This window comes from Mesoplodon mirus (genome assembly GCF_964341445.2).
Source record: "Mesoplodon mirus genome assembly, chromosome: 3".
Lineage (NCBI taxonomy): Eukaryota > Metazoa > Chordata > Mammalia > Artiodactyla > Ziphiidae > Mesoplodon > Mesoplodon mirus.
Genome location: NC_138978.1, coordinates 163,372,058 through 163,390,426, shown reverse-complemented (window position 1 = coordinate 163,390,426; position 18,369 = coordinate 163,372,058). Strand labels below are relative to the sequence as shown.

General features: G+C 42.8%; 1 protein-coding gene across 5 annotated transcripts in view; it reads left to right on the top strand.

Moving 5' to 3' along the window:
• Positions 1–693: 693 nt before the first annotated feature.
• The window catches only part of FAM20B (FAM20B glycosaminoglycan xylosylkinase), a gene marked incomplete at its 3' end in the record, with an annotated part of 41,629 nt that continues 23,953 nt past the window's right edge, over positions 694–18,369 (top strand). For 2 of the 5 annotated variants that reach the window (XM_082612756.1, XM_082612760.1), the window contains exons 1-2: positions 694–780; positions 12,696–13,202. In XM_082612756.1, coding sequence (XP_082468882.1) covers positions 12,826–13,202 — 377 coding nt within the window. In that variant the 5' untranslated portion in view covers positions 694–780; positions 12,696–12,825. Of the gene's footprint in view, positions 781–2,852; positions 2,898–2,991; positions 3,069–10,696; positions 10,720–12,695; positions 13,203–18,369 lie in introns of those variants that run through there. The other 3 variants (XM_082612757.1, XM_082612758.1, XM_082612759.1) reach the window with 3 other exon arrangements.

Below are 18,369 nucleotides of genomic sequence, written 5' to 3'. Positions count from 1 at the left end.
CCTCATGCGCCTTACAGTCCATTGCAAAAAAGACAGACGTTAAGAAACTATTACAATAAATTAGTCACACTTTTATTAAATGCTACAAAATGTAGCAGGGAGCTTTGCTCTGGTCCGAAGTAAGAGCGCTCACTATGGTAAGGCTGGCCTCTTTGGGGCAAGGGGATTCACTTATATAGGCAGAAGCAGAAGCCGAGGCAAATGAAAAGGGCAAAAGGAGGACGGAAATTGCTTCTCACAAACAGAACTTGACCTAAGGGACCTCTACTTCCAGTCCCGCTGACTGGCTGCCTAGCTGCTCACGAAAACCAGGAAAGAAAAAGCTAAGGCTAGAGAGAAGTTAGAGGTCCATTTACGTAAGCGGGGCGGGGCGGCAGGGAGAAGCAGGAGAGGCGTGAGCCGGCGTCAAGAGAGTTAAGCGGACCGGCCCGGGACGCAAAAGGTTAAGGCGGGCGGTCCGGATCAGGTCCGGTAGGCCCGCCCACCGGGGGGCGGGGGTGTGGCCTCGCGGAAGAAGCCCTTGGATTGGCCACGGGGAAGGCGTTACGCTAGGAAGGTACCAACAGTCGCGAGCCGCGGAGGCGGGGGGGTGGGTGTGGGACCGCGGGGTGAGGTGGCCAGGGAATGGCCGGGCCGGGGGTGGGCGGGAGCCGCAGTAGCAGCGGCTGGGGGCGGTGAGCGCGGCGTGGGGCTGCCCCTTCCCGGAGGTGGCGGGGGCGGCCGGGGCCGCGCCGCACCGCACCGTGCGGGCGGCCATGGAGCGAGCTTAGGGCGTCGCAGGTGAGCGGCTTGGGGGCGCGAGGGCGGGCGGGAAAGTGCAGGCCCACCCGCGGGAGGGGCGCGGTGCGTGGCGCGCGCCGGGCTGGGGCCGTCTGGGGGCGGGGCGCCTCCCTGAGGGGCCGGGCACCAGTGCCCAGAGCGGTCCACGAGCGGCGGCTGCCTCAGAGACCGGCCCGGGCCGCGCGCCCCGCCTCACTGACCCCGGGAGGGCTCCTACCGGCCGTCGTGGCTGGAGGGACGCGGCCGAGGCCGTCGCCTCCTCGGCCCGCCTGAGGCGCGGGCCTTACCTGGGGGCGCCTTGAGCCGCCTGGGATCCGTCCAGTGACCCACCCTCGCGCCCGGACGCGGTCCCCAGAGGCGACTGGCCCTGGTGCCGCCCTCGTGTCCCGCCGAGTGCCCGTTGCGGCGGCCCGGGGTGGGGGGGGGGTATCGCGCGCCCGCGGGCCCACCTCGTGGCCGAGAAGCGCGAGTGACTTCCAGGCCCGAGGCAGGAGGCAGGGTAACCGTGCCTAGGGGTCCGCGGTCTCCTCGGGGTCGTGCACCCCGCGCTCGCAGTCGAGCACAACTTAAGGAAGTGATACGGTTGTCCCAAGTGGGTTGCGCTTGAGATTTCATTTCCGGGTGCTGTGGTCCCGCAATTAAAAGCGAACCGAAACGTTGCCATTAATGATGAGCGTGAGCAGTTGTCAAGTTGCGTCCTTGATTGTGGGGTGTGATAAGAGTTTCATTCTAATCAAGCTTCTGTTACCTGCAAGTCTCCCGGTAGGAAGAGAAGGGGTAGGAGGATGTTGGAGTGAAAGTGGAGGGGACAAGACGTGATTGGTTGTTAGGGAATTATTAGTCCTTTAAATGGCCATATCGTCAGTTGGAAGGGTGAGGAGTTTATAATTTGGGAAAACGGGGGATGCTGGGTACAGTGACTTGAGTTTAGGACCAAGTATCAGTATCATCCCCACTTGGCTAGTTTCTCTTCAGAGGTTTGATTTCTCACCTTGAAGGAACAGGAATGTGGGTCTTTTAGCTTTCAAATTGCAGGACTTGATGTAAAACAATAACTATGATTACTGTTTACTAACTATTCCTATCCTCCTTTTGTTGTAAATTAATGCATAAATTTCATTGGGGTTGATTATTTTATTTTTTATTATTTATTTATTTGGCTGTGCCGGGTCTTAGTTGCGGCATGAGAGATCTTTTTAGTTGATCTAGTTCTCTGACCAGGGTTTGAACCTGGGTCCCCTGCATTGGGAGTGCAGTCTTAACCACTAGACCACCAGGGAAGTCCCATGGGGTTGATTATTTTAAATTGGGTTAGAGACCTTAGTGTGCTCTATGTATTGCAGTCCTGGAATTTATGCAGGACCTTTGAGCTAAGCCTTAGAGTTCTTCCACAGATATTGTTATTTATCATCAAGACATGTCCTTGAGAAACTGAGATACAGATGTTAAAGATGCTAAGTTATTTGCCTAGACTTAGAGCCAGTCTAAGGTAGATTTAAAATTGTTTTGTGTTAAATTAATAACTTTTGAAGTTTGTGGAGATGTTGGACTTTGGCCCCTAGAACTGTTCAGTGGAATCAATCAACAGGAGGGCCTTCCACCTTTGAAAGTGCTTGTCAAAAGAGAATTAAGAGGCACAAGCAAGCAATTCAGAGTCAGCCTCACTTACATTAAAGTGCAATGATAGAAATGAATGGTGGTAAAAGATGATCAAGAAATCTTGGAGCTCATAGCTTTTCTTCAGTGTGACTGGTAAAAATGTGAGATTGATTTGTTCTGTTTGTTTCTCTGGAGCTAGTAGGAAAATAGCCATGATTTAGTTAAAGAATGAAAATTGGAAAACACACACCCTGGGTTCTTTGAATAGGGAACAAACAGATCCCTGTTTCTATCATCTAATCCTTTATGTCATAGAATTTCTTTGTTGAGTTGATAATTCCTTGACTTTTAGTCCATTCTGTTGACTTCCATTTGTAGACTCCAGTTCTTTCACACAGCGTTAAAGCCTCTGCCTTTTGTTTTTTCTGAATGTTGAATTTCTAAATGAAATTTTCTGTTTCCTCTACTTGCAGGGCAGACTTCAGCTTCCTACACTTTGTGTGACCATCATTTTAATGGTATAAACCCTGAAGCCAGATACTTCAGCTCTTGAATTGACAACTTTTTAAAATAGCAATCACAATGGTGTCTCTCGGTGACTGCTACAATCTCATAATAGAAATAGGAGGCTGCTCTTTGTATTCTGTGGCCATAGTTGGAAACAGTAAAAAGGAGACTGTCTTCTGAAGGTGATGTCAGGCCACTCTGGGACTAAGGACCAGGTAGTGGTGGGGTGAGAAGCACAGTTACAATGAGGCACTACAGTTTGGTGTAGTAGTGATGATGATTGATGTACTTTTCTTTTTGCACCTAACAGTGCATAGTGCATAGTAGGTGTGCAGTAAATGTTTGGTGGTTGAATGAATGAATGGAAAACGGTATGCGGGAGGAGGAAATATTCTAGTGCAGATAATAAATTGTTTAGCTCCTCTTTACAAGAAAAAAAAAAGCCAAGAAAGTGTGTTTCTGATTCCTGTTGAAAATAGTTCTGTTGAGATGGGTATCTGTAAAGGGTGTTACTTGCTGGAGCTGCCTTGAGATCTAATTTTGTGATTGGGTGGTGTTCTAGCCACCTGCAGCCTGGGTGCAGCTTCACAGACCTGCTCCTGCACCTTTCTCTAGCTAGGCTCACTGAGCAGTTGGATTGGTAGACAATGTTTTTGCACTAATAGAAGAACTAGAGCTCTTGGTATTGGCCATGTCAGTATCATTGACCCTGACTGTCCATCTTCTGGTCCTTCATATTGGGGGGTGGGAGAGGGGAGTTATCCCTCCCCGAAGTGCTCCGCATTCCACACCTGTAAATCTCTCCCTCTTTTCCTTCCTTGAGCTGCCTCTGTAACACTCAGGGAGTAATGAATTCATTGGCACAGACCTGGGGCACAGAACAGAAGACCTTACTTTGCAACTGAAACTAGCTTTTGACCAACTTATAATGACAGCATGACTGCTAGAGCCATTTAGGAGAGAATGTAATGCAAAGCTCTCACTTGTGATTTTTGTCATTCGTATCCAAAATCAGAAGAGGGAAGGCCTAGCTCTGGACCTGGTGAGTTTGGGGGGTTGCATCTGTCATCCCAGTATGAGATAAGAAACGAAGGCTGATGAAGAAAGATATTGAGCTTTGTTGTGTGTTTAGCAGACTACTTTCTGGCATGGTAACTACCCAATGGAGGGGAAGGTGTTAATTTGGGTACATTTTAAAAGGAGATCAAGGAATATGAAATTATGAATGTGAAACACAACCAAGTACAGGATGAGGCAGTGAAGTTGATCATTCCATGTTCTTAAATGCTAACTTTCTGCTTTATCTATATAGCAGTGTGGGAATAAGATATTGGGTGCAAAAATTCTTATTTTAGCTATATTTTTGTGAAGAATTTTTTACAATGTATTATATGTTTTGTTTGCTTTTTAAGCAATATAGTGTAACCTTTATAGACTTGAGGTTATGGTTACAGACAGTAATCCTGTAGGGCTTTGAGGTGATTGAAATATGTAAGTTGTTTGTCCCCTCTGCTTTTTGAATTCTTGAATTTGCTTTCAGAAGTCAATCTGTCTCTTCTTTCAGAGGTGAAAAAGCTGTACTTTTGCTGTTGTTAGCATCCCTGCTGCCCTTTTAAAAATTTTTGCAGCTTCTGATCTTCTGTGGAGTAGCAACCCAGATAACACTGCTTCCTGAAACTGAATGCAAAACAGCTAAATAGGCTTAGTGAGGGTCTGCCTGCCTCTTCTGTATTAGTGGATGAACTTTGTGACCATTATTTTGGCTGCCCAAAGACCTTTTGTTCATTTCTTGTTTCTTATCCTTGGTTTAGATAGTGAATTTGCACTCTGTATAGGTGCATTTATGTCCCTGTAGTTCTTTCTGTAGAAAAAAAGAAAATGATATGGAAATACCAGTGTTGGTTCTCGTTTCAGAAAGCATTGCCAATAATACTTGAAAATTTGGTTCCAGCCTGGTCTTGTATCATTCTTGGGCAATGTTGGACCATCTCCAATCTTCCTTTTAGCATTTCCAGATCATCTTTACTCCCAGTCCCAACCAACACCAGACACCAGCTTGGCAATAGCAGTTGCCTTGAAAGATGGAAGTAAGGTATACAGAAGGCAGCAATTTAAAATTGAGTATATAAAGTTGGTATACATATTTGACATTTCAACATTCTTACTGTACTGTATATCTGAATTCATTACATGACTTAGTTTCCCTATGTCTGTTAAAAAAAAGCCATCTTTAAACCAAAGAGCTGAAGAAATTCTTATAACCATAAAGGTCTCTCTCCCTTGCTCTTCACTCCTTTTATTCAATAAGCATTTTATCCAGTACCTCTCATGTGCCCTGTACTGTGCTAGGTTACTTGAAACTACAAAGCGAGTAAAATATATCCCTTGTCCTTGAGGAACTTACAATAGCGTAGAGGAGACAGGCATGCCAAAAAATACATGTGTGTATGTATGTATGTATGTGCATTTATATTCATATATAACAAGGGATCGTGCCTGGAGCCACTCAGCCATAACTCAGCACAGACCTGCTTGGGGTTCCTATTTCTAAAGTGATCTGTGGCCTGTCAGCTTGACATACCCTAGAACATAAAGTTAAAAGTGTGAGGTGTCACTGTTGAATAAAGCTGACATACCTTTTCAAGAACTGTAGTGAACTGAACAATAAAGATGGAAAACATGAAAATCTGAAGTAAACGTTATATGATTTGAAATTCCATATTTCTATGCTATATAGTAATTATATTCTATATAGCCTTAAATGGTTGTTAGATACCGATAATTGAGCAGTGAAATACCTGGAACTTAGGAAAGTTCATTATACCTGGTCCATTTGAAAGAGAATGCAGATTCTTAGGCATTTCCTTAGAGTTTCCTAGATCAATGAACGCTGCATGTGTTGGTTTTTTAGAACAAATCTCACTAGCAGTATGAGCTGAAGGTTTTTTCTTTTCATTTTTCAAGGAAGAGCATTAGAAGGTTGCCCTAAATCAAGGTTTAAATGGGATAGGTTGCAGGAATTGATTTTTTTTCAAAGAGGGAACAAATACTCCATAGCCTGTTACAGTTTTACTCTCACACCAGGAAGAAAGGCTACTTTTTGCTTCATTAATGCCTGGTGATCATTTTTGTTCCTTCCTTCACAGGGAGCTGTTAGAGGATTTCCTGAAAAAAAAAAGTTTACATATGTGAATAAATATTTAAGTGGAAGTGAAAACTGTGAGGAATATATAACACTTGAACCAGTTCAGACTATATGGAGATTTGATTTTCTGTTCCGGTAACTTAGGTTACTTCAGAGCTTATCTTAAAAGCTTTAGGACCTGCAAAGCTGTCATCTTTAAAGCACAGCTTTAATTTTCCAAACTGAAGAATATTGTGAAGGGCATTCTATTCGGCCGTTTTTGTGAAATAGAAAAAGTTCATGCTCCCCTTCTGTTTCACTTACATTGAATGTGGTAGAATTGAACTTTATAGAGAAGAGAAACAGGTTGGTCAAATTAGTGACATAACCTCCCAGCCTTCTGCTTCACTTGGTACCCTCTCTGAAGAAACCTACTTGCTTCCAGCCTTAGCTACTCCTCAAATTTAGGAAAGGATTTAGTTCAGGAATATAAGATTACTAGAACTCTTGGTAATGCAACATAGGTATCCAGCCCCTGACTGTGTAACCCAGAAGACAACATAACCAATGAGGGTTATTTTCTTTGTCATTCTTTCTCCTCAGGAAGTCATCTTTGGGTTTTTGATACGGTAATAATGACCAACAAGAGTTACTATAGGTTGTCCAAGCACTAATTTTAGCACGGTACACATGGTAATGACATTCATTTTTAACAATTCTGTGAGTCAGGTAGTAGTGTTCTTATTTCATTTTCCATACGAGGAAACTGAGGCCCAGAGAGGTTAGCAGGCATTCAGACCCAGGCATTCTGAATCCAGAGCACATATTCTTAACCCCTCTGCTACAGAAGAGTTTATATTTAGAAAGAAGGTGAATTAAGCTGTTTCTTAAGTGGAGAATTAGCAGGGAAAGGAAAACTATGTAGATACTGATTTATGATATGACTTGTTAGATTTTGTCTTAGTTGAAGACTCCCGATTGAACGTGAAAAAGAACAGTATTATGCTGTTGTGGGCAGTGGTGGCCGTGCAGGAGTAGGCTGGTTTTCTGAGGATAATAGGGATTTATTCATGTAATAAAAACTGGATGCCATTTGGTATGAGAGGTTTTGACTTCCTAGCTAGAAACACAATGATAAGTGGAGAGATTTCTGAATGCTCTTTATTTTACTTATAGTGATTGTCACTAAGCATCAGGAGAGACTGCATTTATTTCTAGGGGGTAGCTGGTAAGGATGTAGCACAGCGCTCTAATGCCACCACCAGGTAACAAAAGGGCAGTGTATCAGACTCACCCCAAGGTGAGAGTATGTGTGTTTTAAAGTTTTGTTGTTGTACTAAAGAGTTGTAATTCTGGCTGAAGTTTAAAGGTTAGGCTTTATAAACTGGGTGTGTATAGTTGTATGAGTCTCTGAGTGTGTAAGGTTAGCCTTGATTGCTCTAAAGTATGTAAAGGGACTTTAGCAAATGATCCGTTTGAGATTCTGGTTTTTTCTTGTGTTACCTTTAAGAGACCTTAATTATTTATTAATCCAATCTTTATTTGTATTAATGGTTAATTTAATGTCTCCCAAATAGTTGATGTGGACAGAATAGATGTGAGAATGCTGGGTTTTACAAATTACCCCCAAATGTAGTGGCTTAAGACTAAACGATTTGTTGTTTCTCATGACTGTATAGATCAACTGTGCCCAGCTGACTGGTTCTTCTGCCCAAATGATATAGGCTGGAGTCAGATGGGTGGCTGTATTTAGCTGGGGCCTCAATTGGAACTGGAATGCCCTTAATGGCTTCACTTCTGTGTCTGGCACTTAGCTGAAGTGGCCAGAATAACTAGGGGCTGGCCAGGTCTCCCATCATTCAGTAGTCTAGCCTGAGCTGCTTTACATAGTAGCTTGGCCCCAAATGGAAGCTGCTAGGTCTTTTAAGACACCTAGCACACAGCCACTTCCACAGCATTCTGTTGATCAAAGCAAGTTACAAAGCTAGGCCAGATTCAGGGGAAGGAAAAATAGATTCCACCTCCCAATGGGAGGAATTGTTGGTGTCTGTCTTTGTAGACAGTCAACCAAAAACTCTTAATTAAATTCAGGTCTTACCTTTTGTACTAACCAAACCTTCAGAGGTTTGCTGAGACCAACAGTGACCAAAGAAGTTTGGAAAAGTGGCCTTGTAATTTCTACTCAAGATCAAGGGTGAGGAGATTGTGTGAGTAAACATGATAAGATGTTTTACTAGTTATATAATAAATCCAACCCCCTTCACCATCCCCTTTGTTAATAGCCCTCTGCATGAAATGTTCATACGGAATGTTTTCTTCCGGTATTTGACACTCACAAAGCACGTTACATTCCCTTCATGTGGTAAGAACTTGATTTGACCGCTGACCGCTTTTTTTTCTTTACTCAGTAAAGAGTATTACTGAAGGCTTCACTTTAGTTGCTATGAGCAGAAGTTGGGATTTCTTCTCCGTGACCTTCGGAGAAGTAACGTGAGGTTGTCACTTGATCAGAGGGCGATTCAACGTGGCACTGCTACTGATAAGGCTTGGAACCTCACTGGTGGCTTGTGGGAGCCCTTGATAAGATAATAAGTGTTGGGGTGAGGTCTTTGCATGTTCCTCAGCAGCCACATATATTGAATTTTATCAGCTGATGACTAACAGATCTTTGCACTGATGTGTATTTCTGTATGTGTTCCTCCAGACATCAGCCAGATTCTTGAACAGAGGATTCTAGTCTTTATACTAAGACTTCACCTTTTTCTATGTGAACCTGTTTCTTGCAAAACAATTTTTAGTCATAAGTTTATCCTTATGAAACACTTATCAAATGTGTAAGATAGTGTGTGTGTGTGTGTGTGTGAGAGAGAGAGAGAGAGAGAGGGAGGGAGGGAGAGTGAGAGAGGAATGAAATATTAGCTTCCATATCAAGCCTCATTTCACTGATGGAGCTGAGAGTGAAACCAGGGTTCAGTACGAAAATTCCTTAATAAGCTTCTACCTTCCAGAACTCCAGTCTGGGAATTTATACCAGCTTTTAGTGTGAAGACTTACACACTTGCCTTTTTATATTTAACATTTTTTGAGTTATGTTATTACCCTGAGACTGTTCTTTGAGGTAGGCTCTGTTTCACATAACCGAAACATTAAAATAAATGACCATAATATAACTGGACAATGTTACACTGTTGGATGCATTTATACAGGCAGTGAGGGCATGAAATGTAGCAGGCAGGCTCCTGGGAATGCAAGAGAAGTTTTCATGAATAACTTGGGATATACCCAGTGATCTTGCTTTCATTTTCTTGGTATCTGAAAGGGGGGATCCTCTTAGAAACCCAGTTTGCAGAGTGTGCATAGTATGATGTTGTCCCAAGTAAGAAAAGAAGACAATACAGCATGGAAACTGTCTTGGGTACCCTCCCCTCTCAAGCATACAGGAGAGAAGGGAGTCATTGTAAAGAGTGAAAGAGTCTACCATTATTAGAGGATGGAATTATTCTGTATCGTGCATCTGATACATTTTTCTGGAATAGGAGTCTTGCAAACTCATAGACTTTTTGTAAAAATTCCGCTAAAACCTCTACCTTGTCGATTTCTTGAATATCATTGCGCTTGCCCTGTAGGCTGAAGGAGTAGCAGGTTTCCAGCTAAAGGAAAACCTCTTTCTGAACTGTCAGTACTCAGAAAAAGAGACTGTACTCTGAAACCGCCAACTAAATTGAGTAGAGTGTTGGTAGAGAAGTAGATTCCCAAACACAGGAGAGCTAATTGAGGACAGCCAGCATTAAGGTGCCAGTTAATACACACTCATTTGATACCGAATACGGAGGAAATTAACAGCAGAGTCCTAAGATACTTGCATAGCCTCATTTGCAGTAGTTTGTTCAGTTTAGGTGAATAATGCATCTACCCTTACTATGCTACGTACCGCAGGGAGTGCAAAGGTAGTTACCATCACTAAGGAGCCAAGATTCTGAGAGGGGGATTGAGAACGACCTACAAGAAGACACTGGATGAGGCAGAATGTAGTTAAGTACTGGTCTAAAGATGAGAGAGGCTAGTTACTATAGAGTGTGAGGAGAGACCAGAAATGGCTTTGGAGATGGCCTTTGAAAGCTTAAGTAGGCTTTAAAGAGGAGAAGTTGGGAAGAAAAGATAAGAGCTAGAGGAATTTTGAGAGAGTTCCAGTGAGGAGTGACTTAGGGGACCACGTTTGTGGTGGAAGCTGACAAGTGAGTGAAGAGAATGAGAGTGATGCCTAGCAATGTAGATTGGCCGAAGTCATTTAGGGTAGGGCCTTAATGCCTTGCTAAGGGATTTATAGAACTCAGAAATGGTGTGTGATTAGAAAAATGATTTTGCTGCATTATCTAGTCTGGATTGGAGGACCTGGAGGCCCAGAGGCAGTTCTTTCAGGGATCCAGTAGAAGGTGCTGAGCACTAAATGAAGTCGATGGCTGTGGACATGACGGGCAGTTGTCAAATTGCAATCTTACTTGTTCTACCAGGGTGTGGTGACTAATCCCAAACAAGAAAGCTTGTTCAGCCCCTTCGTTAAACCTGCCCTCGCTACTAATCTGCAGAGGTAAACAGTGAAGTAACAGTTGAACTCTTCAGCTCACAATAGAAATGTCTGTCCTAGTTGAGTGGATGAATTATCTGCAGCCCTGAACTGATGCATGTGCTCTTCTGAGGCCCATCAGAAGGTAATGAGGCTTCAGAATTGAAAAGCATACAGACTCAGTTTGTTTTGTTTGAAGTTTGGAGCTACTAGAACTTCCTGTTGCATTGGTGATTTAAAAAAAAAAAACAAAGAGCCCTCACTCTCCCTAACCTTTGTGATAAATGTTTAGATATAATTTGTTTCTGTAGCACACGGGAGGACTTTCTTCGTGCTAAAGGAAATGAGCAGCCGCATTAGAAGTTCACGGGTTAACCAGTCTTTGGTCCTGAGGAGGGTTTTGTAGGAAGTGAAAGGCTGTGCACCTGACCCCTTTGTGCCAGAATTGTACCTCAGCAGGAGGTCGTTGCAGCTGGAGGTGCTGAGGAAATGGTGGCTGACACAGGGAGATTTCCATGTTACCTTTTACCACTGCAGCCAGAGATGTGTACTGCTGAACACATAATTGAAGGAGCTGTGTGGTTTCGGCCATGAGCCAGCAGACACCTCTGAAATCTGCTCTGCTAGCGGTGCCGTTATCAGTAATCACGGGGACTGTTTTACCGAGTTTCACACCAAACTTGATACCATCACAGTTACATTTTGGACGTACTTGAGTTACTGTGTTTCAGCTACTAGTATTACGTACTCTCTGGGAGATGACGATACAACAAAACAGGTGGCTGGAGATAATTACAATTTGAATGTGACTCTCGCTTTCCCATCTTTATGAAAATGAATGGGAAGAGAGGTTAATCACCACGAATAAACTGCATGTCAGCAAGCTCTGAGCAAGGTGCTGCCCTTAGAACCCACTGTTGCTCTAGTAGACTGTTTTTGGATGTGTTTCCAGCTGTTATTAGGGGAGCAGTCTCCAGTTTGGGTGGGAGTGTCTCAGCCTGAATCGTTTGTCCTATCTTCTGTATTGGTTTTATTTCTTCAATTAATGGTTTGAGTTGTTAAATGAATTGGAGAGTGAAGCAACACCCTGTTATCTTCTTGTCATCTTTGTGTTAGCCCAGTGCGTGCTGCCTGTAGGCATGTAGCAAAGTGAGCTTGTGCGTGTTTTTAAATGGCCCTGTGGAGTGGAAAGCAACCTGTCGGCATGCAAATGAGGCTGAATTGTATGTTCTTGACACCCTTGCAAAAATCTTGTATTTGGAATCTTTTAGCTTCAGAATTGACCAGAGGGTGGTGTGCCCCGCACCGGAAGCAGCACTTCTTTATGTCTGTAGCATCAGTATCTTTGTTATGTGCCTGACCAGTCCAGATTTCATAGTGTTGCTCTAGTACCAGGTTTCATTAGTTTTCTGGTCACGTTCTACTAATAGCCAGATGGTATAGGGATATGTTTTTCCTTTACTTAATTTATCCAGATTTGATTATCCATATTTTACAGGGTTTTTAATTTTGAAAAATAATTAGTAGAAGACTGATTAAGTAGAGGTACATATCTGGGTGTTCGTTGTATTTAAATACATGAATAGCAGATGTGACATGTCCAGGATTGCTAGGTATTTGAATTTGGAGAGGGAGTTATCACTCTCCTCTGTACCCTCTTTGGCATTTTTAGGAGTTCCTGTCTTATAACGTGTCATAAGACTTATATTTGGAGGATATAACTGAAAAGTTACCAAATACTGGTGGTTTTGGATATTCAAAAGTCCTTTATGGATTTTGAAAGGTAAAAATGAAAGTTAAGGAGTTATGCATATCTTAATGTTTTACTTTTTTGTGCTTTTTCCTATTGTTTTGGTTTCTAGGAATTGGTAGCCATCCAAATGGCTCCTAGATGGCTCTGCACCCTATTAAAATGGTAGTATTTGCTTTAAAATTTTCATTGTACCCGGTTCTTAACTATTAGGTCCTTCCTTGGACCAGTTCATTTTAAATTATTGGGTCTTCTCGGGCATAGGATTAGCAAGGCTAAAATGGTGAGTAATATATTTGAGGCTTGCAAAAGATTCAGGGGTGGAAGGACAGAATTTCTGATTGAATTGTGCTTTATACTTGGGCTTGCAGGAATTGTGGGAGGCACCTCAGTGAAGAAATGGACCAGTGTGTATAATCATGGAATCTCCTTGCTGACAATCACCACCTGCTCTCCTTGATAAGAGAGAGAGTAGTCAGGGGAGAAGGAAAAGAGGTCAACATGAAGCTAAAGCAGCGAGTCGTGCTGTTAGCAATTCTCCTTGTCATCTTTATCTTCACCAAAGTTTTCCTGATTGACAACTTAGATACATCAGCTGCCAACCGGGAGGACCAGAGGGCCTTTCACCGAATGATGGCTGGCTTGCGGGTAGAGCTGGTGTCCAAGCTGGACCACACCTTGCAGTCTCCCTGGGAGATTGCAGCCCAGTGGGTGGTTCCCCGGGAAGTGTACCCTGAAGAGACACCAGAGCTGGGGGCAATCATGCATGCCATGGCCACCAAGAAAATCATTAAAGCTGATGTAGGTTATAAAGGGACACAACTGAAAGCCTTACTGATACTTGAAGGAGGACAGAAAGTTGTCTTCAAACCTAAGCGGTAAGTCTTCATCTTGAAGTTATCTGTGCTGTTTAGTTGTAACTTGGGATTTATACGAGTGCTTATCTCCCTCTCTTGGTATTCTCTTCAGTAAAATGGGAAGGAGAGACCAGAGGATCTCTGAAGTCTCTTCTAGCTCTTAATGTTCCATGATTCTTTGAGCAAGGGAAACTTATAGGAATATGTTTTGGTTCAATATTAGATTGCACATTTTACAGTTAGAGCTATCCTTGATTCTGAAATTTGTCAAGTATCTACTATGTGCCAGATGTTAGAGATACAAAATGAATTGGTTAGGAAATAAGCAACTTGTCACCATAAGTGTACAATTAAAGACTGGGCAACCACATGTCAGGGATGCTGTGGAGTAGGAGTTACCCACAGTTGGAGTAGGTTTTGGGTGGGTGACTTAAGTCCTTTTTAGCACTAAAGCTGTGATTCTTTCACTTGAGCTTTGGTTTTGTTTTAATTAATAGGCTTTATTTTATTTTTTAGGCAATTTTAGGTTTACAGAAAAATCAAGGGGAGAGTACAGAAAGTTCCTATATACCCCCTCCCCTCTCTTCCCCAGTCTCTCCAATTATTAACGTCTTCCATCAAATTAGTACATTTGTTACAGTTGATGAGCCAATATTAATTTATTAACTAAAGTCCATAATTTACATTAAGTTCACTCTTTGTGCTGTACATTCTGTGAGAGTTTCAATAAACTTATAATAAGTATTCACCATTACAGTATCATACAGAATAGCTTCCCTGGCCTCAGCGTCCCCTGTCTTCTATCTATTCATCCTTCCCTTCCTCCCCCTGAACCCCTAGCAACCCCTAATCTTTTTACTGTCTCCATGGTTTTGCCTTTTCCAGAATGCCATATAGTTGGAATCATACCTTTTGTAACCTTTTCAGATTGGCTTCTCTCTGTGTCTTAAGGTTCCTCCATGTCTTTTTGTGGCTTGATAGCTTTTTTTTTTTTTTTTTTTTTGCTAAATAATATTCCATTGTATAGCTGTACCACAGTTTGTTTATCCATTCACCCAATCAAGGTTATCTTGGTTGCCTCCAAGTTTTGGCAGTTATGAATAAAGCTGCTATAAATATTCATGTGCAGGATTTGTGTAGATGTAAGTTCTGAGTTCATTTGGGTAAATACCAAGGAGCACAATTGCTGGATCATATGGTAAGAGTATGTTTAATTTTGTAGGAAACTGCCAGTCTGTCTTCCAAAGTAGCTGTACCGTTTTACATTCCCATCAGCAGCAAACGAGAGTTCTTGTTATTCCACACCCTCAACAGCATTTGGTGTTGTCAGTGTTTTGGATTTTGGTCATTCTAATATGTGTGTAGTGATATCTCATTGTTGTTTCTTTTACCTGTTTTAAGCAGAGAACTGGGCCATTTTAGTTGCCTCAGTCCAAATTTGAACTAGAGAGGGCTAGATCATATGTTGTTAGACAGTGATCCCTTTGGACTTTTTTAAGGATCTACAGAGATAATTCATGTGGCCATTCTACAGTATAATTAATTTTTTTTAAGTTTTCTGTTTGTATATGAACTTGAAATAGGTTAACATCATGGTGATTTATATTCTTTTGACAGGAATTAGTTACTAGTGGATTTTCTCAAAATTTGTAATGTCTAAAATTTTCTGTGTACTAAACATTTTTTTCATTCCTCAGTAGAGCGTTTGAGAAAATTATAACACATCACTTTGGGTCTCTTGCTGGAGTGGGAGAAGAAATATGGGGTGAAGGGGTGCAGAAATCAACTGTGACCAGAGTAGTTGGCTTAGCTCCCTTCATGACCCAAATATCAGTAGATAATAGGCAAGCAGAGAGCTAATATTATTGGAATTCCAGAAATGGAAGGAATCTGCATTTGCCTGGAACTGGGAAGCATGGTGTGTGGAAGATGTGAAAATTAGGAAAGGTTTAAAATGCAGTAGACTTTTGGAGAAAGAAAGTCTGATTGGCAGGTAATGAGGAAAAAGCATAGTTGTGTGGGACTTGGATCTAATTTCTGTTGCATGCACACCATTTGCCGGGCATTACACTAAGTACTTTTGTATCTGTTGATGCTTTTAACCTTTGTCACAACTGTGGGCAGTTGCAGTTCTTATTTCCAGCGTAAGAAACTGAGACTTAGAAAGAATAACTTGAGAAAGAACAATTTGACAAGATCACCCTGCAGTAACTAAGGGAGCTGTCAGAGTGTGAGCAGCTTGTGTTCTGTCACACACGTGTGATTCTCTTAAATTTGTTTGCCTTCCTGTAAGAGAGATGACATGGATCACCCATCATCAAAAATTTGCTACTTTCCTTTTGAAATATGATCTTTGACCTCTTGATTTGTAGCCTGAGAGATCGCAGCATAAGCAGGGTGATAGAAAGAAGACAGACTAAAAACAAAAATTAAATTCATGTGAAAAGAGATGAGTTGCAGGCATTTTGTGTTTAAATAAAAGGATACCCTCTCCATACCCACTCTCTGTACACTAAGAATCGAAGGTGAGATGGGACAGCAGGAAGTGTTAGAAGGCAGATATTACTGATGGTGCGCAACATTAGTATTAGTCCAGGTGCTTTGCAGATAGGACTGGGGTATTCAGACAAAGCATACCTGGAGGGAGGAAGAGGCCAGACTGGTGACTAGTGGACGTGGCAGCAGATAAATGCATAAGCTAACCTTAGTCACTGTTGCTTCATCTCATATCTCTTACTACCACTGCAGCCTTCCCATTACTTTCCTCTTCCAGACCATCCTGAAATCCACTTTCATTCTTCTCCCAAATACCCATACAATCACTGCGCTCCCCAACTTTAAAACATCCAGGGATTCCCATTGCTCACCAGACAAAACCCAGCCTGCACAGCCTAGTGGCCAGCCCCTCACAGCCTGGTCCTCCTCTCTACACCCAGCTCTTTATTCTTGTCAGTGTGGCCCCTTCCTCCCCCATCACCTTCTGAAGAGCCCTTGTCTACACCCAGCTCCAGAGATGCTCCTGCCCCACCTCCCGCAAGCTGTCGAGCCCCTGCAGTAGGTGATAGCGCTCTAGTCACTGCACACAGTGACCTGGGCTGATTACACCCGGCACTCTCCCGGGGTGGGGAAAGTGGGTGCATATTTAAGTGCTTGTAGAAATTGACTCCAGCCCCCAAACACCCAGCAAATTGCTATTCTGACCCTGAGGGCCTCTGAGGCTATTTAGTCCTAGTGTAAGTGCAAATTAATGTTCTTGGTCACATTCTGATGTCCTTCACCAGAAGGATAGGAGTGATTTATTGGCAGTTACTGTATGAATTTTGCTGCTCTGTCAGTGACTTAAGATGGATTGCTCTGTTGAGAGGAGGATCTAAGACCTTTCTGCTAAGTCGAGACGTGCATGTTTCTTTAACAGCCACTTGTGGTTCAGCATTTCTGGAGCCTGGTTGTCCATGTCCTCCTGCCAGAGATGGAAGATTTGTATAGTACATGAAATATATAGGAATACAGTGATGCCTTTATTTGCACATTTTTCCTTACTACATTATTATAAAAGTGATTTTTTTCAGTATATTGGGTTGGCCAAAAAGTTAATGGGGCTTTAAGTAAAAAAAGATATTTTTCACTTTCATGAAGATCTTTATTGAACAGCGTGTTCACTAACTGAATGAACCTTTTGGCCAACCCAATAGCTGTATCCTTTCTGGAAGTAAATTGATTTTCACAGGCAAAAACTACAGTTATGGTGGGAAAGGAACAAGATGGCAAGGGCCTGGGGGTGGGTAGAAGTCAGTGACTGATCTTAGGAAGTGCTGAAAGGGACCTTGGAGGTCAACTAGTCCAACTACTCATTTTACAGCTGGGGAAAATGAGATCCAGAGTTCTGACTTTCCGTATTTCTCATAACCAAAGCATGAACTAAGGATTCACACCTTTGGACTCCAATGCAGTTCTTTCATTTTGATTCTTCTTCCTTTCCCTTTTCCTTCCCTCCCTGTTTCTCCAGCCTACTCCCAAAGTTCCTGGATTTTTCTAGGGTTTTACATTCCACTCCAAGCAGCCTTTCCATGTACTGGAAAGTTCTCTAATGTTTCACTGAAAGGAGTGGACTGCACATCACCACAAATCTTCCTGTGGCTCCTCTGGAGTCCTGAGAAATAAGATATTCAAGGACTGTCGCCCAGCTTTATGGACAGCCTGCAGCTGTAGTGGAGAGAGAAGTGCTTGAATAGTGTCAGCTTTTGCTGCAGTCCTGTGTAAAAATTGAGACTTTTAATTTGGAGGTAACAGGTGTAATCCTTGGCAGCCTAAATGATGCTTTGACACTAGAAACAAAAAAATATGTTTGAGTATTTTTTTTTCTTTTTTTTTTTTCTTTTTTTTGCGGTACGCGGGCCTCTCACTGTTGTGGCCTCTCCCATTGCGGAGCACAGGCTCCAGACGCGCAGGCTCAGCGGCCATGGCTCACGGGCCCAGCCGCTCCGCGGCATGTGGGATCTTCCTGGACCGGGGCACGAACCCATGTCCCCTGCATCGGCAGGCGGACTCTCAACCACTGCGCCACCAGGGAAGCCCATGTTTGAGTATATTGACCATGCTAGGAAGAAACTGGTGTCCAACCAGGTGGTTTTGCGTGTCTGCCTTCTAACATAAATGTTTCATCACTTTGATTTGAAAATGTGTTTGGTGGACATGGTTTTACTTTTATTCTGTGGTCATTTATGTTGAAGGTCACTGCCTTGTATAGTACCGTTTCCCACTTCCCCATGGCCTTTTCAGCATTGGAGATCCAAGTGTCCTTAGTGGAGTGGCTCCTCTTCACGTCATTCTCAACTTATTTCTGTCTTGTAAAGCCTGATAGGTCTCCTTTTGATTGAGGAAATGCAAGTGAACAGTAGAGGTCATAGGTGAATTGTGTCTAGTTCTTCCCATTAACAGGGAAGGCAAATGTACCTTTGCCTCCTTGTTAACAAAAACAGAGGCATATCCAGACCATTTTTTTCCCCAAGAAATTTAAACTTCTCTAATAAGCCTTGCCATAGCCATTCTGGTAAGCCTTGCCATATTTTCCTTTTACTTCAGCTTAGTCTAATAAACATTTCAGTAGACATTTATTAAGCATGAACTATAGGCTTAACACTGTGCTGAAGATACAAAGATGGTCCTCACCTTCCAGAAAAGTACCTTA